This window comes from Lactuca sativa, chromosome 4 (genome assembly GCF_002870075.4).
Source record: "Lactuca sativa cultivar Salinas chromosome 4, Lsat_Salinas_v11, whole genome shotgun sequence".
Taxonomy (NCBI): domain Eukaryota; kingdom Viridiplantae; phylum Streptophyta; class Magnoliopsida; order Asterales; family Asteraceae; genus Lactuca; species Lactuca sativa.
The window spans coordinates 377,828,675-377,856,044 of NC_056626.2; the positions used below are offsets into that span (position 1 = coordinate 377,828,675).

The 27,370-nt window shown below is 39.8% G+C and overlaps 1 protein-coding gene across 8 annotated transcripts; it reads right to left on the reverse strand.

Annotated features, from left to right (window-relative positions):
• Positions 1 to 1,290: 1,290 nt before the first annotated feature.
• LOC111919458 (uncharacterized) lies at positions 1,291 to 26,292 on the reverse strand. 8 transcript variants are annotated; one of them, XR_008231983.1, is made up of 5 exons: positions 25,807 to 26,292; positions 24,536 to 24,821; positions 2,062 to 2,111; positions 1,922 to 1,980; positions 1,291 to 1,428 (listed from the first exon to the last, which is right to left on the reverse strand). XR_008231983.1 is itself a non-coding variant. In XM_052770663.1 (4 exons), the coding sequence occupies exon 4, from the start codon at positions 19,732 to 19,734 to the stop codon at positions 18,466 to 18,468; it is 1,269 nt and encodes a 422-aa protein (XP_052626623.1). In that variant the 5' UTR covers positions 19,735 to 21,404; positions 24,536 to 24,821; positions 25,851 to 25,901; positions 26,070 to 26,292; the 3' UTR covers positions 15,900 to 18,465. The 8 variants fall into 8 exon arrangements, 7 of the variants coding, with proteins under 7 accessions (XP_052626623.1, XP_052626618.1, XP_052626624.1 ...); XM_052770663.1 differs by lacking the exons at positions 1,291 to 1,428; positions 1,922 to 1,980; positions 2,062 to 2,111 and adding an exon at positions 15,900 to 21,404 and having other exon boundaries at positions 25,851 to 25,901; positions 26,070 to 26,292; XM_052770658.1 differs by lacking the exons at positions 1,291 to 1,428; positions 1,922 to 1,980; positions 2,062 to 2,111 and adding an exon at positions 15,900 to 21,404 and having other exon boundaries at positions 25,807 to 25,901; positions 26,070 to 26,292.
• Between the last annotated feature and the right edge of the window lie 1,078 nt (positions 26,293 to 27,370).

Genomic DNA, 27,370 nt, shown 5'->3' on the forward strand with positions numbered 1-27,370 from the left:
CTTGAATCCAAGTACATGACTAAAGATACTTCAAGCAAGAAGTTTCTTGTAAGTAACTATGGGTTACAAGATGACTGACTCCAGGCCTGCTATGGAACAATTCCATGAAATGTTAAGGATCTTTGGACAGTTTTCACAACATAATCTGAAAATGGATGAAGCCATTTATGTGGTTGTGATCATTGACGAACTACCCCCTTCCTGGAAAGATTTTAGACATAAATGAAACATAACAAAGAGGAATTAACTTTGACTCAACTTGGAATCCATTTACGGATTGAAGAGTCCTTAAGGACTCAAGAACTCTATAACAATCCTAAAGGCAAGGACGAAGTTGGTTCCTCTTCTGTAAACATGGTAGAAGGAGAAATTTTAAAGAATCCTAAGAAGTCTAATGGTAAAAGGAAGTTTAAAGAAAAGGATGACAATTCTTCCAACAAGAAGGCCAAATTGGTTTGTTGGAATTGTAACAAACCGGATCACTTCAAGAAAGATTGCCGTCTTCGTAAAGTGAACGACGAAGATGCTAAAGTGAACAACGATGATGCTGGTCCAAGTGGATCCAAGGATCCAGAAAAGCAACAAGATCAGATTTATGTTTTCATGCAGAATTCTACATATGTTCAGAATTATGTTTCTGTGATTTCTGAAGCATTTTATGTGATGTTGCATGGTGGATTGATTCGGGAGCAACAAGCCATATATGTAAAGGTCTTCGTTGGCTCAAGGAATGTCAACTAATTAAAGATGGATTTGTGGTGAAAATGGGAAATGTTGCAACCACTACTACAAAATCTGTTCTATGCTCCGGTTAAATCAATTAAATAACCCGGTTTTCAACTGGGTCTTATATCCGACAAGTCCTATGTGAAAAATGAAATAAAACTTGGTTCTAAAACCGGTTCCTATCACCCTCAATAGAACACGATGGTTTATAAAACCAAGACATATAAGGGGATTATAACACACAACCCGGACCATACAAGGATATTAGGTTGCGGTTCTATCACAAAAAAATCGGGTCACATAAGGAGATAAGAGCCTAGTTCCATCCCCAAATCAGGTCATATAACAACTTAATATGCATCGGTTCCATTTCAAATAACCGGATCATATAGAGAATATTGATTTTTTTGTTAAAATAACTATTGAGGCTTACATAAAAAAATACACTATGTTATAGTTAATCTACACAAGTATATAAATTGCATCTAACACATTCAATACAAAAAGTATGCTATGATGAACAAATTATGTTAATGTAGACATGATAAATAACCACTCATTATAGTCATTGATGTAAACATGTTTCAGTGTCACAAAAAGTTTTTTATTTGATCATTTCCTACTATATACAACTTATATAAAAAAATATTGTTATCACATTGCAGAAAGATTGTCCCATAATCAAGTGTAGCAGCTTCCTCACTGACAAACAAACACAACAAAATAATTAGTTTTTTGTCTAACATTTCAAAACATTTATATTAAAAAATAATCTAAAAGTAGAATGTTATATTGATTAACAACTAACATTATATGCACTTTTAGACAATATCGTTCATATAATTATTCAGAAATACTCTAGCTCACGTAGCAACAGCCATAACCAATTCCTTTTCCTCTAAAGGAGTTTTTTCATTCCAAAGAGTATCAAACTCTATGAAATATAAAATTAAAACAAATGAATAACAATTTAGATAGTTTCTTCCTACATACGAAATGAGACAACGATCTATTTGTGAGCTATTTGGTAACCCGTTGTCTGGTCATCACAAAATCAAACATCCATTTCATTGCATAGTGACCACTAGTCATATAAGTGAACTTGGTTACACTAAATTTATGATAGAAAGTAAACATAAAAAAGATAAATTAAACTACAACATCTAATTGTTGAATAAGTTATAAGATAAATTACCTCAGCGAGCATCCATGCAATTGGAGTTGATGTGTTTTTTTTCATGCGTAGTAAAATCCCTAAAAATAAACAAGCAATTGAGTTGTGTTAAAGTTTATAAAAAGAATTTTATTTTCATGCCATATTAAAAAATTTCTTACATGTCCACAAGTTTGACCAGGTAGTTGGTGTCGACACGATTTTGTACAAGCTTCATCAAAGAATCCCAAATGTACACAACAAGATTTGAAGGGTAAATCACCAAGAGGACTTAATTCATACTAATAATTTTTAGAAATGCTAGTATAAATGAACATAAACAAATAACTATTTCTATAGATAGAAACTTATGGTACTTTTGTAGGCACGGTGTGACCAGAAACGATGTTCCATGATGAAGACACATCGCATCAACGAAATAACTAACAATATCAAAAGGAGTTTCCTTGTAGGCTTTTCGAAGAATCTTAAATGGATTTAGGAAAGCACATTTTCTCATAAATGGTCGAACCATTAAGTGTAGAATGCTACAAAAAAATTGAGTAATATCATATGAGAAACCTAAAAACAAAACATTATATCAACAAATAATAGTAAATTTAAATGTACCTACATCTATCAATTTGTTATGACGGACAAATTTGATGTTTTATTTTTCAACAAATGATAATATTCTTCATATGTAACCGAAAAATCATGTGTCATAGCTTCTAAATGCCTAGCATCAGCTACAACATAAACCACAAGGTTGGTCATCAAAAGGTCACGAAGTGATTTAATTGGCTTTGCTTTATTGGTCTTCTGGTTCGACATTTTTTTTTAATAACAAACTTTGTCTTTGTTGGCAACGCACTTGTGGTTGGAATTTGGTGTTGTGTTGGTTGTTCCTATATTAATAAACCATTTTAATGTTTGGAGAACTTTGTATATTGTCACACCCCAAAACCACGAACGGCGGAAACGTTCAGGGGTGGAGGACGTCATGTACAGTATCACAACAGTGTAATATAATAAACAAGCAACAACATCATCCATTGCATTATAAGTAAATTTTTATACATGTGTGTTCTTTCATTGTAATAAGACACCAAAAATATACAATCAAAATAAAAGACGAGACTTGTCTGCTCCGTCTTCTCAAAACCTGGCCTCCGTACCTGTCTACTGATGACCTGATAACACTTTATATAAGTGTTTTAAGTCGTAAGGACTTCATCTAAGCTATTGTGGGACAGGGTATTTGTGTTTAGGGTTTCCAAAGGACCCTATATGAGAGTTTACTCTCCATAAACCATCACACATGGAGTTTACGGTTGTAAACTCTTGAGTTTACGGCCGTAAACTCCCAAACATGTGTGTTTGGTGTGTTTTGAAGTCCCAAATGCTTTCTAGAATTATTCTAACTTAGTGGCTAATTCCTTGGAAGGGTTTAAGGTCTAGAAGTACTCCAAATAGGAGTTTACGGCCTCAAGGCCATTTCCCCTTGGAGTTTACGGCTGTAAACTCCCTTAGGGTGTTTCCTTTGTTGCTTTCAAGCCTCTTGCACTTGTGGGATATGTTCTAGACTTTTATTCCTAGCATATGAAGGCATTAGGCACACCTTAGTGCCCTTTTTAGGAGTTTACGGCCCAAGAACCATGCCTTGGCCGTAAACTCACTTGGTTAAGTGATTTTGGTGTGGTTTGGTCCTTCCATTAAGTGGGTACAATTTCTTGTAAAGGTCTAGGGCTTTAGGTGAAATGAAAAACACCCTTTATGTCCATTTACATGGAGTTTACGGCCTAAGCTTCACTTGGGCCGTAAACTCACTTTTATTTGTGTCATTTGATGTGTTTAAGACCTTAAACTACTTGGGAAAATAGCCTAGATGCAAGCCTTAAAGTCCTAGTGTCCTCAAAACACCTTTTAGTGTTAGGAAATGGAGTTTACGGCCTAAGAGAGTTCTGGGCCGTAAACTCCCAATCTTGGGTGGATTTGAGTGTGTTTTCTTGTCCCTAACATGCATACATAATGGTCTAAGGCTTTATCATAGTACAAGTGTCGGTTTTGGCTTCGTTTCGGGAGTTTACCGCCCAAGAACACCTTGGGGAGTAAACTCCTACATCTAATGATTTAGCCATCTAAATCATGTTATAAGCATCTAATATGTATTCTAACACTACTAGAAAGAGTTACTCACAATCTGGGTTAAAACCCCGAAGATCCGTCAGAGAGAAAATGGCTTTTCTCTAGTTGGAATTGTGAATAATGAATTATTTTAATTCAGAAAACTATTTATAGTCCTGAAATATTTTGACAGAAAATATTTTTATTCTCGAACTTGGACTGTAACATTATGAAACTTGAAATGTTCAAATTTCACAAACCCAGGAGCATCCACTCTCCTGATATCACCTAAAGTGTAAACCCTAATGTACACAAACTTGTTCGGAAAAGTCTGAAAATCACTGAAATTAGACTGACTTCTATTGAATAGATATTGTTTGTACAAATGGAAATTTCGGGTTGTCACATCATCCCCCCGTTAGAAGGAATTTCGTCCCGAAATTAGAATGTAAGCAAATAAGAAATTACAAATAACTAAGCAAAAAGGTGAGGGTATTTCAGTTTCATCTGATCCTCACGTTCCCAGGTGAATTCCGGTCCACGCTTTGCGTTCCAGCGCACCTTCACTATCGGGATACGGCTCTGCTTTGTTTGCTTGACCTCTCGGTCCATGACCTCTACTGGTTCCTCCACGAAGTTGAGGCTCTCGTTGATCTCAATCTCGTCAAGTGAAATAACAAGAGTCTCGTCAGATAGGCACTTTTTCAAGTTTGACACGTGGAAGGTAGGATGTACGTTACTGAGTTCTTTCGGTAGATTGAGCTTGTAAGCCACAGGGTCGATTCTTGCGAGAATCTCAAAAGTCCCTATGTATCTTGGATTGAGCTTCCCACGCTTTCCAAAGCGTATCAAGCCCTTCCAGGGTGAGACCTTCAGTAGGACTCGTTCGCCCACCTGGAACTCCAATGGGTTCCTACGCTTGTCGGCGTAGCTTTTCTGTCGGTCTCTAGAGGCTTTTAATCGTTCACGAATTTGAACGATCTTCTCAATCGTTTCCCGAATGATCTCCGGACCCGTGAGAGTGCTTTCGGAAACTCGTACCTTAGCTAACTGGGTATCACCCACTTCAGCCCAGCACAGAGGGGATCTGCACTTTCGGCCATAGAGGGCCTCGAATGGAGCTGCCTTTATGCTCGTGTGATAACTGTTGTTGTAGGAAAATTCAACAAGGGGTAAATGAGTATCCCAAGCTTTTCCAAAGTCTATCACACAGGCGCGCAACATATCTTCTAAGGTTTGGATAGTTCTCTCACTTTGCCCGTCGGTCTATGGATGGTAGGCTGTACTCATGTCCAGCCTAGTTCCTAGGGAATTTTGTAATGACTGCCAGAACCTCGAAGTGAATCTACTATCTCGGTCTGAGATGATAGATAAAGGAACACCGTGCAGCCTTACAATCTCCCTAATGTAAGTTCTGGTAAGTTTCTCCATCTTGTCTGTTTCCTTGATCGGTAGGAAGTGTGCAGACTTGGTCAGTCTATCGACGATGACCCATATGGAATCAAGTCCACCTGTCGTCTTGGGCAACTTGGTTATGAAGTCCATAGTGATCCGCTCCCACTTCCATTCTGGTATCTCCGGTTGTTGTAGAAGACCGGAGGGTTTCTGGTATTCGACCTTGACCTTTGCGCAAGTAAGGTATTTACTCACGAAGGTAGCAATATCTGCTTTCATGTTAGGCCACCAGTATAACTTTTTAAGATCCAGATACATCTTATCTGAACCCGGGTGGACGGAATAACGAGTGTTGTGAGCTTCGGTCATGACCAAGTCTCTGAAGCCATCGTGTTTCGGTGTCCAGATCCGATCCATGAGGTATAAGGCTCTGCCACCCTTGACTTCCAAGTTCTTATCCATCCCTCTTAAGGATTCACCAGCCACGTTTTCAGGTTTCAAAGCGTCGAGCTGAGCCTCCTTTATTTGCGTGGACAAGTGCGAATGGATAGTTAGAGTCAAAGATTTGACTCTACGACCAGTATATTCTTTCCAACTTAGGGCGTCGGCTACTACATTGGCTTTACCCGGATGATAACGAATTTCGCATTCGTAATAACTAAGTAGCTCGACCTACCGTCGTTGTCTCATGTTGAGCTCTTTCTGGTCGAAAATGTGTTGTAGACTCTTATGGTCTGTAAAGATCGTGCTTTTTGTACCGTATAGGTAATGGCACCAGATATTCAGAGCAAACACCACTGCTCCTAGCTCGAGATCGTGGGTTGTGTAGTTTACCTCATGTGTCTTCAGCTGTCTCCAGGCATATGCTATGACTTTACCTCGCTGCATCAGAACACATCTGAGTCCTTGATTGGATGCATCGCAATAGACAATGAAGTATTCTATTCCTTCAGGAAGGGATAGTATCGGGGCGGTGCACAAGGCTCGTTTGAGCGTTTGGAATGCTCTTTCCTGTTTCTTTTCCCAGTCGAAGGCCACGCCTTTCTGGGTCAGGGTTGTAAGAGGTTTCGCTATGCTGGAGAAGTTCTGAATGAACCTGCGATAGTAGCCAGCTAGACCAAGAAATTGACGAATTTCAGTAGGTGTCTTTGGTGCTGACCAGTTCTCGATGGCCTTAATTTTGGAAGGGTCCACGTGTATACCTTCTTCGCTAACTACATCGCCCAAGAATTTGACTCGCCGAATCCAAAATTCGCACTTCGAGAACTTCGCGTAGAGCTTCTCCGCTCGCAATGTTTCTAAGATTTTACGGAGATGTTGACTATGCTCCTCCTTACTTCGAGAGTAGATGAGTATGTCATCAATGAAGACGATGACGAACTGGTCTAAGTAAGGACGACACACCCTATTCATCAGATCCATGAATACTGTGGGCGCGTTAGTTAATCCGAATGGCATCACTACAAACTCGTAGTGCCCATAACGAGTTCGGAAGGCTGTCTTGGGAACATCCTCCTCTAACACACGTAGTTGGTGGTATCCGGATCGCAGATCTATCTTCGAGAAGTAGTTGGCTCCTTGAAGTTGATCAAATAAATCGTCAATGCGGGGCAAGGGATAACGATTTTTAATGGTAAGTTTGTTGAGTTCTCTATAGTCGATGCACATGTGAAACGATCCATCTTTCTTCTTAACGAACAAGACCGGTGCTCCCCATGGTGAGAAGCTTGGTCGAATGAATCCCTTCTTGAGAAGTTCATTAAGTTGACTGGAAAGTTCCTGCATTTCAGCCGGTGCCAGACGATAAGGAGATTTGGCTACGGGGGTAGCCCCTGGCACTAAGTCGATTCTGAACTTGGCTTGGCGTTGTGGTGGTAACCCGACAAGTTCTTCTGGGAATATGTCGGGAAAGTCGCGTACTTCTGGGATTTTCTGGATGTCTTTCTGTTCTTTGCTGGTATCGACGACGTGTGCGAGAAATGCATGGCACTCCTTCCACAAGCACTTCTGTGCTTGAATGCACGAAATGATGCGAAGGCTCGTACTAGGTTTGTCGCCGTAGATAATTAAAGTTTCGTTGTTAGGAAGGTTAAGACGAACTGCTTTTTCGAAACACATAATGTCGGCATGCAGAAGACTCAACCAATCCATACCAATGATGACGTCGAAACATTTAGTGGTAACTGGCATGAGATCTATCTTGAAAGTATGACTATCTAAAGTTAAGGTACAACCTATGTATATGCAGTTTGTACTCTCTGTTTTCCCGATAGCCATTTCTACCGTGAATGAATTATCTAATGCACATGGTTTTTGTTTAAGCAGGTGTGCAAATTTTTGACTTACAAAACTTTTCTCGGCTCCACTATCGAAAAGTATGCAAGCATATGAGTTATCGAGGAGGAACGTACCAGTAACTATCGTTGGATCAGCTACTGCTTTGTGACAACCCGATATTTCAACTCTTTGTAATGACCAAAAAGGGTCAAGTATTGTAACCACTTTTGTGTAATAAAATTTACTTTCATAATAAAATGTACAAATAGTTCTATTTAATTTCCTTCTATGTTTAAATGTCTTTGAACCATGATCGTACGTGAAAAGAACGCCCAAATCCGACTTCATATAGCGAAGTTACTATTTTTCCAAGTTCGGCTTAGCCACAGACATCTAAAAACTCGAATCGGAGATCGAGCGACTTTTGGCCGGAATGACCTAAACGAGAATCTAAGGTCTCGACAATGGTATTCCAGTGGTAAAAAGTCTGGCAAAAACCGACATCAGATAAAGAAGTTATGAATTTTCAAAGAAATTCCTTAAACACGATGAGTTTAAAATATATAATAAAAAAATAAATTCGGAATTTGCCGACGGAGTCTAAACGAAAATTGTAGAGCGTAGTCTCACCTACGCGTGGATATAAAGACCATCGAAAACGGAGTTCGTATGAAGAAGATATGAAGTTTTGAAGTTTATTAAATAAATTATATATTTATTTAATTCAAAAATCGGACCTTATCCGAAGAGGGGTCAGCGTCCTCATCCGAGGTACGTGCTGCGTACCCCTGTACGCCCTGCGTACCCGAGAGACTTGGCCTCTGATCGTCCATGTCGCCCTATCCGTGGCGTCCGACCCGTCCGAAGCGTCCGACCCGTCCGACCCGCCGTCCCGCCTCCCCAGCAACCCATCCCATCCGAAGCCGAGGCAGTCGAGGCTTCGGTCATGCATGACGTACGCGTATGCGCTGCGTACGAGCGTACGCCCCGCGTACCGAGGCAGTTCAGCCTTCCTATAAATAGGATGCGAGGGCTTCCGAGAAAAGGGCTCATTTCTCTCCTCTCTCTCCCAATCTTGCCTCGTTTTCCGTGCCCGTTCAAACCCGAAGCTCTGGTCTTTTTGCTCAAGTCCCGAGGGTCGATTTTACTCCCGAGATTCCCGAGAATCCCGAGGAAAATCCGTTTCCCGAGACGAAACTCTGCCCGGTTTTCCATCTCGCTATCTTCAAACTTTCAAGTGAGTTCATACCCCTTAATTTACCTTTTAAATATTTTATAAATTCTTTTATATGCTTTCAAGGGGGGATTACAAGTAAAACATACGAGTATTATCGTGTGTTACATAAAGAAACTCTTTTATATGCTATTATATATCCAAATCACATGCGATTTATAAACCTTTAAGGAACTTTCATATATATATAACATATGTTAAAATAGCATTCTATCTTTTGAAATATAAATTTGTTGTAATGCATGTATAAACTAAACTTTTCTTAGATTATTCTTGTCTATCTTAGACTCTACACCAAAAATCTATGCTTTCATAAACAAGTGATTCCTTTTCTAGGTATTTCTAAACAAACAAGACACACTTTTAGAAAACTATAATAGGTATAGTTTTACGAACAAATTTCTAACTCTTAGGTACTAGAAACCTGAATTTCAAGAAGTTTACTTTCGTATACAAGAACAAACGTAACATTTTAACAAGTAGATCTGTTTTTATGCCACGGTTTTGTGAGACACTAACTTCACGTACGTTCGAGTACGCATTTCAAGTCCTATATTATATACCAGAATCCCTTGGAGGGGGAGCATGGTGTTTGTGTATAGATCTATACGGGCTTGACAACCCGCGCCCTGACTGTTAGCTACAGTCCACCATTTGGGGTGACAAACGTCATAACATTCCAACGCCTGAAGAACGTTGTGTATAGGCATTTCGAGTCAATAGCATGGTTATAAAACTCACAAGGGGTATTAAAAATGCATTGATTTACAAGGTTTTCAAACTCATTGGTTATTTTACACTTACATACATTTTAGAAACAAACATTGGTCTTGAGTGAAGGCTACTTTTATACTAGTAGAAAATACAGGATTTTCTAAACACAAACAAACAAGGACAAAACATTTCATTTCATTCAAACATTGTCATTTGAATACTTATGAAACTCACCAGCTTAAATGTTGATCTACTCTTTCAAAATTACTTGTATGTCCCAGGAAATAAGTAAATTTCAGGTATTCATTTTGCTTTTGATGAAGGGATGCTGCGGCGCCAGTTTAATCTCGTATTTTGACATCATATTGTAATTGGTTTTGAACATGTAACTTTTGTCAAATGTAAACTTTCAATTATATATATTATGGTTGTATTGCTTTCTTTACTATGTATTCATTTGTTACGTTACCACATGAAGTCATCCGCCCCCGAACGTTTCCGCCGTTCAGGTTTGGGGGTGTGACAGATTGGTATCAGAGCAATGTTTATAGTGAACTAAGTATATCGAACCACATAAGATATACAAACTATAAATGCTTAAGGGACTAATACTCTCTGGCGAAACAAATTTTCTTTTTACGCTCAAGCAGCTTTGCGTTCAACTTAAATTGATAGTTCATTTAAGTACAATTACATGCATACCACAAATTATTTTCATGTTATACAACTATACAAGTATATAGACAAGTTGACACTACGATTGAGACTCGATATATGTAATTAGATTTTGGACAAATATAGCGTGATCAACTATATTTGCCCGAGATTGGACCAACGTATATCGAGGAATGATCGTAGTAAGCAACAAGTCAAACCTTACCAAACCATTACTAGAATCAAACACAAGGATTTAAATACTATAGGAGTATTTGCTATCTAAACTAGTTTAACTTACATGTTTCGCACGTTTCAACTTTATTCCATTCTTATAACCCTATTTCCCGTATAGTCAAATGGCTGGATTTCACCACCCTGGCGACCCCTACTTTCCCAACCAAGGCAACGGAGGATGGATCGAAGATGATCACGAAGAGGACAAGGAACCCATAGAAGTGGGTGATGACTCCGGTACCGACTCAGAGCCGGAAGTTAGCGATCCACCACCCATTTAACCTCCCGTCTTCGTAAGGAACTTTCAAGGACCGACTCCCATCTGGGGAAGTCACCTCCACCATTGGAGCCAACAGCAAAACCTACGCCCTCCCTACGGCATGTGCCGGGACTTCTACGATGTCCGAGGCGGAGGTTCAGCTGATCGAGCACTCCCGGTAATGGTGGGTAAGTTAGCCAATCAGTCCTATCAGTCTGGAGTTCAAGCTAGTCGACTCCGGGATGTCAACGTGGAAGTGCAGGTTCACACTTCTGACATCCGTAGGCTGGACAAGATACAAGACAATGCTCAACTCCAAACCGAAGCATTTCAAGTGCAAATGATTGCAGCCCTCGCTGAACTGAGGGAACAACAAGCCGCTTTTGATAGGCGTCTAATGGAGTCGAAGCAATCAGATGCGGAGTCAAGCTCCAAGCGCAACCTACGACGCAAGTAGTGCTTGTCAAGGACTCAAATTTTGTTATAGTTAGGACCTCGGCTAAAAGTCTTTAAATTTCTCGAACTTTGTAACCGGAGACCCTTATAGGGGTCAAATTTTCATGATCGTTGTAACAACTTTTATATTAATATAAGTGACACTATTACTACTATGTTAAGTATTTCGTTCAAACCTTGAATGGTCTTTGGGAAGCCAGATACTTGTTTCATACCTTCAGTCTTACAAATAACTTTCATTCTTCTATTTTAAGACTCATACTATCATCTGTTGTTGAACTATAGCGATTTAGTTCATGAGACACATACATTTTCTATTCTATAAAATTCTTATCCTTGTCTTTTCAACCTATATTTGAAGGATGCCTCCACGTAGGAATCCAAGGTGAAACAACGGTGAGGAAGCACCTGTACCACCACCTCAATTTGATGCTGTTATGTTTCAAGCAGCCGTCACCGCAGCGGTGGCAGCTGCCATGTCACAGATCAATAACTCGAGTACTAATGGCTCGGGATCTGGCACACACCTACCCAACCATGGCGAGAGTCATGGACCACCTCGAGAATGCACCTATAAGGACTTCACTAATGCCAAGCCCCGGATGTTTTATGGAACTGGTGGTGTAATGGCCCTGACGCAGTGGATTGAAAGGACGGAGGCAGTCTTTGAAATCTGCTCCTGTCCCGAGCACAGCAAAGTCAAATTTGCAACTTTCACCCTTCTTGATAAAGCTTTAACTTGGTGGAATGGCCACGTTAAAGTACTTACCCTAATCGTGGCAAACTCCATAAGCTGGGAGAGCCTGAAAGCCATGATGATGAGAGAATACTGCCCACAGGGAGAGATTCAAAAGCTTGAACACGAGCTATGGACTCTCGGAATGGTTGGTACCGACATCGCTACTTATACCAACAGATTCTGTGAGCTGGCAATCCTTTGTCTAGATATGATTGCTCCCGAGAGCAAGAAAATAGAAAGGTACATCTGGGGACTAACGCCCCAAATGCGATCAAGCGTGTTAGCTTCTAAACCTGACACCTTTGAAAGTGCTAAGGAACTGGCACAATCTCTGATTGACTACGGAGGTCATCAGAACTCAACCACTTCTGCACCAGCACCACAGAAAGGAAACAACTACAACAACAACAACAACAACAACAATGGCAGAAAAAGAGTGTGGAATAAAGGGAAGGGTGGGTCTTCCCAAGAATCCGCAAAGAAACAACTGGTTTCAGTGAATGCTGCCACTGTACCTACTACAGCTCCTATAAATACCTACCCAACAAAGCCTTATGTAGGTAACCTCCCAAAGTGTACCAAATGCAATTACCACCACCATGGACCTTGTCGGGAAATGCAGTGCGCCAACTGCAACAGGAAGGGACACACAGCCCGTTTCTGCAAGGACCCTGCAAAACCTATCACTCAAGTTCCCGGTGCGGGTGTAGGGCAGACTTGCTACGGTTGTGGAGAGGTGGGCCACTACAAGAGGAACTGTCCTAAGGCAGCAGGCACCGGAGGTGTGGGACGAGTTTTGACAATAAGCCACGACGAAGCTGTAGCTAACCCAACTATAGTTGCTGGTACGTTCCTTCTCGATAATTCATACGCATGCATACTATTCGATAGTGGAGTGGAGAGAAGCTTCGTGAGTCAAAACTTTATTCATTTACTTAAACCTAAACCTAGCAAGTTAGAAAAATCATTCACTGTAGAGATGGCCAATGGAAAAACCGAAAACACTAATTGCATATACATGGGCTGTACGTTAACTTTAGACGGCCATTCTTTCCCAATCAATCTCATGCCGGTCCAAATTAAAAGTTTCGACGTCATAGTCGGCATGGATTGGTTGAGTCTTCTTCGCGCCGACATCATGTGCTTTGAGAAAGCAGTCCGTCTTAATCTCCCTAACAACGAAACCTTAGTTATCTACGGCGACAAATCTAGTACAAACCTTCGCATCATTTCGTGCATCCAAGCTCGAAAGTGCTTGCGTAGGGATTGTCGAGCATTCCTAGCACACATCGTTGATACAAGTCAAGAACTGAAGGACATCAAGAGCATCTCGGTAGTACGCGACTTTCCCGATATCTTTCCAGAAGAACTACCAGGATTACCACCGCAACGCCAAGTCGAGTTCAGAATCGACTTAGTTCCAGGAGCTACCCCAGTAGCGAAGTCGCCTTACCGTCTCGCACCAGCAGAGATGCAGGAACTTTCCAGTCAACTTAATGAACTCCTTCGAAAAGGATTCATAAGACCAAGTTTCTCACCTTGGGGAGCACCGGTCTTGTTTGTAAAGAAGAAAGACGGATCGTTCTGGTATGTGCATCGACTTCAGAGAGCTGAACAAACTTACTGTCAAGAACCGCTATCCTCTACCCCGCATTGACGACCTATTCGATCAACTTTAAGGAGCGAACTACTTCTCAAAAATAGACCTACGATCCGGATATCACCAATTACGAGTTCTAGAGGGGGACATTCCAAAGACAGCTTTCCGAACTCGTTATGGACACTACGAATTTGTAGTGATGCCGTTCGGATTAACCAATGCACCAACAGTATTTATGGACCTAATGAATAGGGTATGCCGCCCTTACTTGGATCAATTCGTCATCGTCATTATCGATGATATACTTATCTACTCTCGAAGTGAGGAAGAGCATAGTCAGCACCTACGAAAAGTCCTAGAAACACTGCGAACGGAGAAACTCTATGCGAAGTTCTCTAAATGCAAATTTTGGATTCGAAGAGTCGAATTTTTAGGCCACGTTGTTAGCGAGAAAGGTATACACGTGGACCCCTCCAAAATTAAGGCTATTGAGAACTGGTCGGCACCAAAGACACCTACAGAAATTCGTCAATTTTTAGGTCTAGCTGGCTACTATCGCAGATTCATAAAGAACTTTTCGAGCATTGCGAAACCTCTTACTACATTAACCCAGAAAGGTGTGGCCTTTGACTGGGAAGCGAAACAAGAGAAGGCATTCCAGACACTAAAGCAGGCCTTGTGCACCGCACCGATACTATCCCTCCCCGAAGGGATAGAAGACTTCGTAGTGTATTGCGATGCGTCAAATCAAGGACTTGGTTGTGTTCTTATGCAGAGGGGGAAGGTTATCGCTTATGCCTCCCGCCAGCTTAAGACACACGAAGTGAACTATACGACACACGATCTCGAGTTAGGAGCAGTGGTATTTGCTCTGAAGATCTGGAGGCACTACTTATACGGGACAAAGAGTACTATTTTCACCGATCACAACAGCCTTCAACACATTTTCGATCAAAAGGAACTCAACATGCGACAACGATGATGGGTTGAGTTACTGAATGACTACGAATGCGAAATTCGTTATCATCCTGGCAAGGCCAACGTAGTAGCTGACGCCCTCGGTTGAAAGGAATACACTGGTCGGAGGGTCAAATCTCTGACCATGACTATCCATTCCCACTTATCCACACAAATTAAGGAGGCACAAATGGAAGCTTTGCAACCTGAAAATGTGGCAAGTGAATCCCTGCGAGGAATGGAGAAGAATCTAGAAGTCAAGGGTGGCGGAGCCTACTATCTCATGGACCGAATCTGGACCCCGAAACATGGTGGTTTCAGAAACGTAGTCATGACCGAGGCTCACAACTCAGGATATTCCGTTCACCCGGGTTCAGATAAAATGTATCTGGATCTTAAGAAGCTGTACTGGTGGCCTAACATGAAAGCAGAAATTGCTACCTTCGTGAGTAAATGTCTTACTTGCGCTAAGGTTAAGGTCGAGTATCAGAAACCGTCAGGATTACTACAAAAACCAGAGATACCAGAATGGAAATGGGAGCGGATTACTATGGACTTCATAACCAAGTTACCTAAGACGAGAAGTGGACTCGATACCATATGGGTCATTGTCGACAGATTGACCAAATCCGCACATTTCCTACCCATCAAGGAGACCGACAAAATGGAGAAGCTTACAAGAAATTACTTAAGGGAAGTAGTGCGACTGCATGGTGTTCCGATATCCATTATCTCCGATCGAGATAGTAGATTCACTTCAAGATTCTGGCAGTCACTACAAAGTTCCCTGGGAACTAGGCTAGACATGAGTACAGCCTACCACCCACAAACAGACGGACAAAGTGAGAGAACAATACAAACTTTAGAAGATATGCTGAGAGCCTGTGTGATTGACTTTGGAAAGGCATGGGATATTCATTTACCCCTTGTCAAATATTCATACAACAATAGTTATCATTCAAGCATAAAGGCTGCTCCGTTTGAAGCCCTCTATGGTCGGAAGTGCAGATCCCCTCTGTGCTGGACTGAAGTTGGCGATACCCAGTTAGCTAGAGGAAGAGTTCCTGAAAGCACTCTCACCGGTCCGGAAATCATACGAGAAATGACAGAGAAGATCGTTCAGATTCGTGAACGATTGAAAGCCTCTAGAGACCGACAGAAAAGCTACGTTGACCAAAGGAGGAAACCTTTGGAATTCCAGGTAGGAGACCACGTCTTATTAAAGGTCTCACCGTGGAAGGGTTTAATACGATTTGGAAAGCGTGGGAAACTAAATCCAAGATACATAGGGCCTTTCGAAATCCTTGCCAGAATCGGCCCTGTGGCTTACAAGCTTAACCTACCGCGCGAACTTAGTAACATCCATCCAACCTTCCACGTCTCAAACTTGAAAAAGTGTCTGTCCGACGAGACTCTTGTTATTCCACTCGACGAGATCGAGATCAACGAGAGCCTCAACTTTGTGGAAGAACCAGTAGAAATCATGGACCGAGAGGTCAAGCAAACAAAACAAAGTCGCATACCCATCGTGAAGGTTCGCTGGAACGCCAAGCGGAGACCTGAATTCACTTGGGAACGCGAAGATCAGATGAAACAAAAGTACCCTCATCTCTTTCATGTTCACTAGTATCTTTACTACTTTAAATTTCAGGACGAAATTCTCTCTAACGAGGGGATGATGTGACAACCCGATATTTCAACTCTTTGTAATGACCAAAAAGGGTCAAGTATTGTAACCACTTTTGTGTAATAAAATTTACTTTCATAATAAAATGTACAAATAGTTCTATTTAATTTCCTTCTATGATTAAATGTCTTTGAACCATGATCGTACGTGAAAAGAACGCCCAAATCCGACTTCATATAGCGAAGTTATAATTTTTCCAAGTTCAGCTTAGCAACAGACATCTAAAAACTCGAATCGGAGATCGAGCGACTTTTGGCCGGAATGACCTAAACGAGAATCGAAGGTCTCGACAATGGTATTCCAATGGTAAAATGTCTGGCAAAAACCGACATCAGATAAAGAAGTTATGAATTTTCAAAGAAATTCCTTAAACACGATGAGTTTAAAATATATAATAAAAAAATAAATTCGGAATTTGCCGACGGAGTCTAAACGAAAATTGTAGAGCGTAGTCTCACCTACGCGTGGATATAAAGACCATCGAAAACGGAGTTCGTATGAAGAAGATATGAAGTTTTGAAGTTTATTAAATAAATTATATATTTATTTAATTCAAAAATCGGACCTTATCCGAAGAGGGGTCAGCGTCCTCATCCGAGGTACGCGCTGCATACCCCTGTACGCCCTGCGTACCCGAGAGACTTGGCCTCTGATCGTCCACGTCGCCCTATCCGTGGCGTCCGACCCGTCCGACCCGTCCGAAGCGTCCAACCCGTCCGACCCGCCGTCCCGCCTCCCCAGCAACCCGTCCCATCCGAAGCCGAGGCAGTCGAGGCTTCGGTCATGCATGACGTACGCGTATGCGCTGCGTACGAGCTTACGCCCCGCGTACCGAGGCAGTTCAGCCTTCCTATAAATAGGATGCGAGGGCTTCCGAGAAAAGGGCTCATTTCTCTCCTCTCTCTCCCAATCTTGCCTCGTTTTCTGTGCCCGTTCAAACCCGAAGCTCTGGTCTTTTTGCTCAAGTCCCGAGGGTCGATTTTACTCCCGAGATTCCAGAGAATCCCGAGGAAAATCCGTTTCCCGAGACGAAACTCTGCCCGGTTTTCCATCTCGCTATCTTCAAACTTTCAAGTGAGTTCATACCCCTTAATTTACCTTTTAAATATTTTATAAATTCTTTTATATGCTTTCAAGGGGGGATTACAAGTAAAACACACGAGTATTATCGTGTGTTACATAAAGAAACTCTTTGATATGCTGTTATATATCCAAATCACATGCGATTTATAAACCTTTAAGGAACTTTCATATATATATAACATATGTTAAAATAGCATTCTATCTTTTGAAATATAAATTTGTTGTAATGCATGTATAAACTAAACTTTTCTTAGATTATTCTTGTCTATCTTAGACTCTACACCAAAAATCTATGCTTTCATAAACAAGTGATTCCTTTTCTAGGTATTTCTAAACAAACAAGACACACTTTTAGAAAACTATAATAGGTATAGTTTTACGAACAAATTTCTAACTCTTAGGTACTAGAAACCTGAATTTCAAGAAGTTTACTTTCGTATACAAGAACAAATGTAACATTTTAACAAGTAGATCTGTTTTTATGCCACGGTTTTGTGAGACACTAACTTCACGTACGTTTGAGTACGCATTTCAAGTCCTATATTATATACCAGAATCCCTTGGAGGGGGAGCATGGTGTTTGTGTATAGATCTATACGGGCTTGACAACCCGCGCCCTGACTGTTAGCTACAATCCACCATTTGGGGTGACAAACGTCATAACATTCCAACGCCTGAAGAACGTTGTGTATAGGCATTTTGAGTCAATAGCATGGTTATAAAACTCACAAGGGGTATTAAAAATGCATTGATTTACAAGGTTTTCAAACTCATTGGTTATTTTACACTTACATACATTTTAGAAACAAACATTGGTCTTGAGTGAAGGCTACTTTTATACTAGTAGAAAATACAGGATTTTCTAAACACAAACAAACAAGGACAAAACATTTCATTTCATTCAAACATTGTCATTTAAATACTTATGAAACTCACCAGCTTAAATGCTGATCTACTCTTTCAAAATTACTTGTATGTCCCAGGAAATAAGTAAATTTCAGGTATTCATTTTGCTTTTGATGAAGGGATGCTGCGGCGCCAGTTTAATCTCGTATTTTGACATCATATTGTAATTGGTTTTGAACATGTAACTTTTGTCAAATGTAAACTTTCAATTATATATATGATGGTTGTATTGCTTTCTTTACTATGTATTCATTTGTTACGTTACCACATGAAGTCATCCGCCCCCGAACGTTTCCGCCGTTCAGGTTTGGGGGTGTGACATGCTTCCTCGTGGCCTAAAGCCATAACTCTTCCCACTCCTCCAGCCATCCCTGCTTTAGGGCAGTTCCTCTTGTAATGGCCCACCTCAGCACATCCATAGCAAGTTTGGCCCATCCCGGCGTTTGGGACCTGGGCGGCTTGAGCTGTTGGAGCCTTGCAGTAACGGGCGGTGTGCCCCTTCTTGTTGCAGTTAGTGCACTGCATCTCCCTGCAAGGTCCGTGGTGGTGGAAGTTGCACTTGGTGCACTTCGGGAGAGTTCCAGCATATGTTTTTGCTGGTAAGAGGTTCGCAGGTGCAACAGGAGTAATTGTGGAAGCATTGATCGCCACAAGTTGTTGTTTCTTGGAGGACCCTTGCGAAGCCCCCCTTTTCCTCTTATTCCACCCCTTCCTGTCATGGTCGGGGTTGGAGTTTTGTGGTACCGATGTAGGGATTGTTGCATTCTGAGGTTTCCGGTGATCGATAAGAGATTGTGCCAGTTCCTTGGCACTATCAAAAGTAATAGGCCTGGAAGCGATCATACTTGACTGAATCTGAGGCGACAGTCCCCAGATATACCTCTCGATCTTTTTGCTCTGGAGAGCAACCATATCCTGGCATAAGTTTGCCAAATCACAGAACCTATTTGTGTAGGTAGTGATGTCGGATCCAACCATTTGTAGACCCCAGAATTCTTGCTCGAGCTTTTGTATTTCACCTCGAGGACAGTATTCTTTCATCAGCATGTCTTTCAACTTTTCCCAGCCGATGGAATACGCCACCACCAAAGTTAGATAGTTAACATGGCTGTTCCACCATGTTAGTGCTCGGTTAGAGAAGGTACAAGCTGCGAACTTGACCTTGCTTCCTTCTTGGCATCCGCAGATCTCGAAGACAGATTCCATCTTCTCAATCCACTGTCTCAACACCATAACACCCCCAGTTCCATTGAAGCTGCGGGGTTTGGCGTTAGTGAAGTCTTTGTAAGTGCATTCCCGAGGGTGTCCATGGCTTTCGCCGTGGTTTGAGGGTGGTGCACCTGTTCCTGATCCACTAGGGGCAGGAGCGTTGATTGCTGACACAGCAGCTACAACTGCTGCTGTGAAAGTTGCCTGGAACATGTTGGCATCAAAAGGATTTGGTGGTTGAAGAGGTACAGGTGGTGGTGGAGGTGGTGGTATCGGTGCTTCGTTGTTTGGGTTACGTCTTGTACTTCTGCGTGGCGGCATCTTTAACTATACATTTAAAAGATGACGGCATGGATAAGAATAAATGATTTATGAATGTGTCTCATGGACTAAATCCCCATATTCCAACAACAGAAAGAATAGTATGATTAAATGCAGAAGATAGCATTTGGATAATAATTTCCAATAGATTTGATATTTGTCAATAATATTGGAATTACAGATGTAACAAGATCGGGAAAAATCGCCTAGAAGTAGGCCTTACATCAACCAAGATGGAAAATTTTGACAGAATTAAGACTAGATCAAGACCTAACAAGTCTAAAATTTATAAAGATAGGAAATTAGACCAAAGTTTTACATAAACTAGGTTAATCCAAAAGATGAGTCGACGAGATTCTATCGGCGACGAGAACTGCTAGCATGAGTACTCGATACCGACAGAAGACGTTCAATGTCCCTAATACGCCTGTCCGACCTTGCTTGCTGAGCTCAGAGTTCCCTAACCTCCACTTGGGTTTCAGCAAGTTCCCTTTGCAGATTTGCATTGCGGACCAGAGTCCTTTCATGAGCAGACTCTAGTTGGCGAATGTGGACAGTGTTAACACCAGAGTTGGCGTCAACTTCCAAAACATGATTGATAGTCGCCTGAGCTATTATCGAGTTCCGAGAAATCCTACGCACCATGATTGGTAGGACTCTATCAGCAGAACCTCCTTCAGTGAGGTTGTAGAAACTTCGGTCTCCATTGTAGGGAATGGGCTGACCCTGTTCATGACTCCATGTTATCAAGTTAGTGGCCCACAGAGGTGTGGGTCCTTGAAACACAGGGCGAGGGTTCAGGTTTGGGTTTTGAACAGCTGGGGGTAGGTTTTTGACTTCCGGCTCCGAGTCAGAGCTATCAGAAAAACCTTCGGCATGGTGATCATCCAAAGGAATTGGGTGACCATCTTCTGGTTCAGCCTCTAGCCAACCAGCATTGCCTTGGTTTGGGAAGTACGGATCGCCATGGTGAAATCCAGTCATTTTAATCTACGCGAGAAAAGGGATATAAGAAATAGCTAAAATAGACGAACTAATAAGATAATTACAGTAAGATCAAATACCCATATGGTATTCTTTTATGGTTGTGTTGGTAAGTTTTTTTTAGACTTGTTGCCATATCACAACCATTATTGGGCATATTCAAATCACTCCTCGGACCAGCATAGTTGATCAGGCTATGCCATTCCCAAGACTGACTATATATCCCCAGGCTTACTTGTGATATTCAACAATCGTAATACTTTTGTTCTTGTCGTTGTGACACTGATTTTAGTATGAATGCAGGCACGTCTACTTACTTAATTATTTTATTATTTAAAAGTATAACTCTGAGACAGAGTGTTTTAATCCCATGTATTTATAGTTAGTATATCTTTTATGGGTTGATATACTTAATTCACTATAAACAATGCTCTGATACCAATCTGTCACACCCCAAAACCACGAACGGCGGAAACGTTCAGGGGTGGAGGACGTCATGTACAGTATCACAACAGTGTAATATAATAAACAAGCAACAACATCATCCATTGCATTATAAGTAAAGTTTTATACATGTGTGTTCTTTCATTGTAATAAGACACCAAAAATATACAATCAAAATAAAAGACGAGACTTGTCTGCTCCGTCTTCTCAAAACCTGGCCTCCGTACCTGTCTACTAATGACCTGAGAATACAAGTTATTTTGAAAGCGAGTATCAGCTTTAAAGCTGGTGAATTCATAAGTATATAAGTGTCATTGCCTTGTTTGTGAAAATTTGTTATAAAAGCCATGTAAACCTTTAAATGAAAATGTTGTGTTAAGTATGAAATCCCTAGAAAAACCCTTATTTTCTATAAGTATGAAATGTAGTCTTCTACCAAGACCCGAATGTTCTGTACGTATGAAGTGTAGTCTTCTACCAAGACCCGAATGTTTTGTAAGTATGAAGTGTAGTCTTCTACCAAGACCCGAATGTTTTGTCATGACTATGTAAACTGATAATTTTTCCTTTCTATTGACTAGTACCAAAGTACTGAGTCTAACTCCTCGTTTATGTGAAAGATATCACAAAATAAAGTAAACAGGAAAAATATAATCATGTAAGTGTTAGCCGGAGGTACTGGTGCTAATAAGACAAATGTAAATGTTGACCCGAGGTACTAGGGCTAACATATTACATATAACCTAATGGACATCCGAAGATTGTCCAATTGTCCTCTGTAGCAGCAGTAGGTGGAAGGAAGGGTTAGTCCCTCTAAAGGTACTCCTAGTATAAGTAATAACCGTAGGCATCCGTAGATGTTCATTACCCACTGTTGCTAATAGATGGGTTCCGAAATGGTTAGTCCCGTACATATATCCCGAGGTACTGTGGGATAGAGGCCCATCTAGGTATCCCGAGGTAGTACGGGATAGGGTCCTGTCTTAGATATTCCGAGGTACTGTGGAATAGGCAGGAAGATTTACACAGAAGGTACTAATAAATCATCCTCGCAATTCAAGATACAAGTATTCCTATTAATGTACACAGATAAGTGTATCTACATAAAGGTACTCATGTAATGCGTTCATGTAAACGTGTTCATGTATCATGTAAGTATATGTAAACATATTCATGTATCAGGTAAACATCTATAAGTACTCATGTATCAGGTAATGTACTAGTATAGACTCATGAATGAACTGACTCTTGTGTGACTCCTTGTAATAGAAGTAATGTTTGATATCTTCAAATTATCCCTATGATAATCTACTGTAATATAACTAGTTGACCATGTAAGTTTACCCACTCGTACTACTCAAGGGTATGGGAAACTAAATGAAAGATGCAAACTATGACATCAATACATATATAAGAATATAAGTGTATATGCATAGTTTAGTTCAAGAATGAAAAATGGTTTTTGTAAGACATCTTATGGGTTTTGAACAATAATCAACAATGACTTGATGTCATTTTAATAAACATTTCAGAAGTAAAACATTTGGTAACAATGTGCTTTTAAGATGTAAAACCATTTCATGCATCACATTTTGTAGCATGTGAAATCTGTTAAATGACAAAACACAGTTATAAAATACATATCAATGATTTAATAACATGTTTCTTTCTACTTGTATTCCCCCTATAAAGCATTTAAAATCATTTAAAACATTGATTAGGGGTATGAACTCACCTGTAGTTGGTGATTGGAATGAACTGAACGGTATAGGATGACTAGGTGTCAAGCGAGGACTTGTGCACACACTACGATCCTAATGAACATATAATCACACATATATGCACTCAATTAGACTCAAAAGACTAATTGATAGTGTTTAAGACATCCTAGACATAGATAACACTTTATATAAGTGTTTTAAGTCGTAAGGACTTCATCTAAGCTATTGTGGGACAGGGTATTTGTGTTTAGGGTTTCCAAAGGACCCTATATGAGAGTTTACTCTCCATAAACCATCACACATGGAGTTTACGGTTGTAAACTCTTGAGTTTACGGCCGTAAACTCCCAAACATGTGTGTTTGGTGTGTTTTGAAGTCCCAAATGCTTTCTAGAATTATTCTAACTTAGTGGCTAATTCCTTGGAAGGGTTTAAGGTCTAGAAGTACTCCAAATAGGAGTTTACGGCCTCAAGGCCATTTCCCCTTGGAGTTTACGGCTGTAAACTCCCTTAGGGTGTTTCCTTTGTTGCTTTCAAGCCTCTTGCACTTGTGGGATATGTTCTAGACTTTTATTCCTAGCATATGAAGGCATTAGGCACACCTTAGTGCCCTTTTTAGGAGTTTACGGCCCAAGAACCATGCCTTGGCCGTAAACTCACTTGGTTAAGTGATTTTGGTGTGGTTTGGTCCTTCCATTAAGTGGGTACAATTTCTTGTAAAGGTCTAGGGCTTTAGGTGAAATGAAAAACACCCTTTATGTCCATTTACATGGAGTTTACGGCCTAAGCTTCACTTGGGCCGTAAACTCACTTTTATTTGTGTCATTTGATGTGTTTAAGACCTTAAACTACTTGGGAAAATAGCCTAGATGCAAGCCTTAAAGTCCTAGTGTCCTCAAAACACCTTTTAGTGTTAGGAAATGGAGTTTACGGCCTAAGAGAGTTCTGGGCCGTAAACTCCCAATCTTGGGTGAATTTGAGTGTGTTTTCTTGTCCCTAACATGCATACATAATGGTCTAAGGCTTTATCATAGTACAAGTGTCGGTTTTGGCTTCGTTTCGGGAGTTTACCGCCCAAGAACACCTTGGGGAGTAAACTCCTAGATCTAATGATTTAGCCATCTAAATCATGTTATAAGCATCTAATATGTATTCTAACACTACTAGAAAGAGTTACTCACAATCTGGGATAAAAACCCGAAGATCCATCAGAGAGAAAATGGTTTTTCTCTAGTTGGAATTGTGAATAATGAATTAATTTAATTTAGAAAACTATTTATAGCCCTGAAATATTTTGACAGAAAATATTTTTATTCTCAAACTTGGACTGTAACATTATGAAACTTGAAATGTTCAAATTTCACAAACCCAGGAGCATCCACTCTCCTGATATCTCCTAAAGTATAAACCCTAATGTACACAAACTTGTTCGGAAAAGTCTGAAAATCACTGAAATTGGACTGACTTCTATTGAATAGATATTGTTCGTACAAATGGAAATTTCGGGTTGTCACATATATGCCTTTCTCAAACATCAAAATATCTTATTTGTCGGCCTAAATATGATATTTTGATGTTTAATTAGGGCACATATAGATCTCTTCAATTTTAAGGTATAGTAGATAAAAAAAATTAAGGATAAGGAAGTTGTACCTGAAGAACAATTGATATTTATGGCCATTTGATTACAATGCCAACTGCATCCTACAGGATACCAACTTCATTTGTCATCACAAGATCACGAATACCTTTAAATCTTTCATATATGTAGTTTATCTTAACTTTCAGAAGATTTTCGTATAGAGGAAGTGAGTATATTAACCCATCATCATATGGAAAGACCATCCTTGTGACACATTTTTGGTTCATTTCGCCATAGGTTAACACCAAGTTACAAGGCATTATAGCCTACATCCATATATGATGTAGTGTATTTCATCTGTCAACATGTTAAAAAAAATTGACATATCAAATAATTTGACAGCAAAGATCAAAGTAATATCAAGACAATCACTAAACTTAAACCACATTAAACGTACAAATATGCTAATTTAAAACATATCTTGTAAATACAAAAGTCGGGTACTATTTTAAAAAAAATCTATTTCATATGGGCCATAACTGTACATTTGTATAACATAAGGACTAGTAACATTTATGTTGCATTTTCCAGCCAGATGGACCACATCTGTAATTATTTCTTAAAGGTACCATTTTTTGTAATTTTTTCTGCACAATGGCTTTGTAAATTCAGTGTATAATGGTATGATAGGAAAAAGTGCAAAAGGGTGCTATAATAGAGAATTACATTTATCGCATCTAAAGCATCCAATGTCGACGTTGAGCCATGAATAAGCAAGTTATAAAAAGCAATACCCATGATCTAAAATTTGTTGTTTTTTCTTTAAATATTTTTTTTCTAGAAATAAACATATGGATAGAATATCAATTCTTGTGGATACAATAGATTATATGAAAAAAAAATTCTACATTATATTCATCAGTTGAAAGAACAAAATATTAAATCATATTGGGATAAGTTGAAAACTTGAAATTGATGTATATTTTAAAAAAAATCAACATGAACATATCAAAGTAAGGAATCATACCTATTGTAGCTAAACAATACTCGCATATACAATGCTTGTAATGCAAAACACATATACGAAGAATATGAATGGAAGAGAGTTACCTAGAGAGAGCTAAAAGTTCAGCGGAGGTCATAAAATCACAAAAAAAAAATCCCAAACTTGGAGAATTTAATATCTCAAATAAACACTAAGTAGAGCTGAAACCAAAACAGTTCCACAACCTGAATTTTGTAACCTTAAATCTGAATTTTGTAACCTCAAATCTACATTATTAACATTCTACACAACCTTCTTTAGGAAGATAAAATGATCGCTAAAAATCGCAGTTCGTACACATTAATGAAGCTTCCTAATCACGCATTAAACCAGACAATAACCTCTTTAGAAAAAACTCCATCGTTCACCTAGAATCACCGACGCTGTTGAAACTACGAAATACACCACCAATTAGTTAGAAACTTAAGAAAATAGATCGAATTGTGAGATCATGGACATAAGTAGGTAGACGAAAATTAACTCTAGAGAGCAGAATGATTTGGTGACGTAGTAAGATGAGGTACCGAATAGGGAAAGTCGAGGAGAAAATAAGGGTTTACCAGTATGGTTGTCGGCACGATGAGTTGGGGTTCTTAGTGAAGGCAGACGAGAAGGGTTTGAGGCGGCGGTGTAGTAGTAAAGTCTCTGGTTGCTACACTGGAGAAGACGATGAAGGGTACGAGGTTTTGGGGTCTGATTGTACCTCAAAATTTGTGGCAGGATATAGAATTTTCAAGCAGGGTATTAAAAAATTTTACCTCAAAAAATTTCATCCAAAACCGCTTTAATTTTTACATATTTTTGGCATAAAGTAAACATATTTTCTCATAAAATTATGAAAAATGTTTAAGAAGGATCGACAGATACTTACAAATTTAGATTTAGGGCCATGCCTTTGTTTGTTTCTAATTATCTAATTATTAATATATTATTTTGATATGTATTAAACACTAGTTTTTAATATTAATATAATATGAATTTAAAATGAAACTCTATGTAACGTCTGAAAAATAAGACCCAAAAATTTTATTTTTAAAATTAATAAAACTGTAAACCAAAAAATTGTCATACAACCAAGATGGATCAAAGTGTATCACTACATCAAAAAATATCAGAGTAAATCAACAAATGTGGAATGAGGTTGTGTATACTCTGCAATCATCTTGGACTCTTCCCTTTTGAACCAGAAGTACCTGAAACATAAACTAAAAACCATAAGTACAAAGCTTAGTGAGTTCCCCAAAATACCACATATCATACATAATAAACACATATTAGGCCCCCGACCAGCATCGAGTTCCACCAGGCCGCAGGCCCCGCCTGGCATCGAGCCCTACTTGTTTTACAGATTTTTCAATCATCAGTCGCGCCAGACATCGGGCCCCGCCAGATGCATATATAAACATATAAACATGTAAACATATAATCATACTAACACATGCGATAATCACAAAGATAATAACATACCATATAGTCATTGGGCCTCGCCTACCATCGAGCCTCGCTCGGTATACATACCAACGCATGTATATACAAGAGTCACACAGACATCTAGCATCCTAACATAATAAACCATGGGCCGACATTGGTGCCTTCGACCCGCTAAGCATAGTGAGGAAACTCACATCAAGCTGTTGAGTCTCATAGATAAACATTTTGTTGCTGGTCCGAAAATCCCCTCGCTATCATCATAAAATAACTGTTGGATTAGGTGTCTAAGCCTATAACTATAATTTGTATGTACTTGACCCGATAGTAGCTTGGTCCTTTTAGGTTGCCTTCACCAGAACAATTTGATAGGATGGATATTTGAGAAAGAGGTTATTGGTGACTTATTAATATATTATAAGTATAATATATT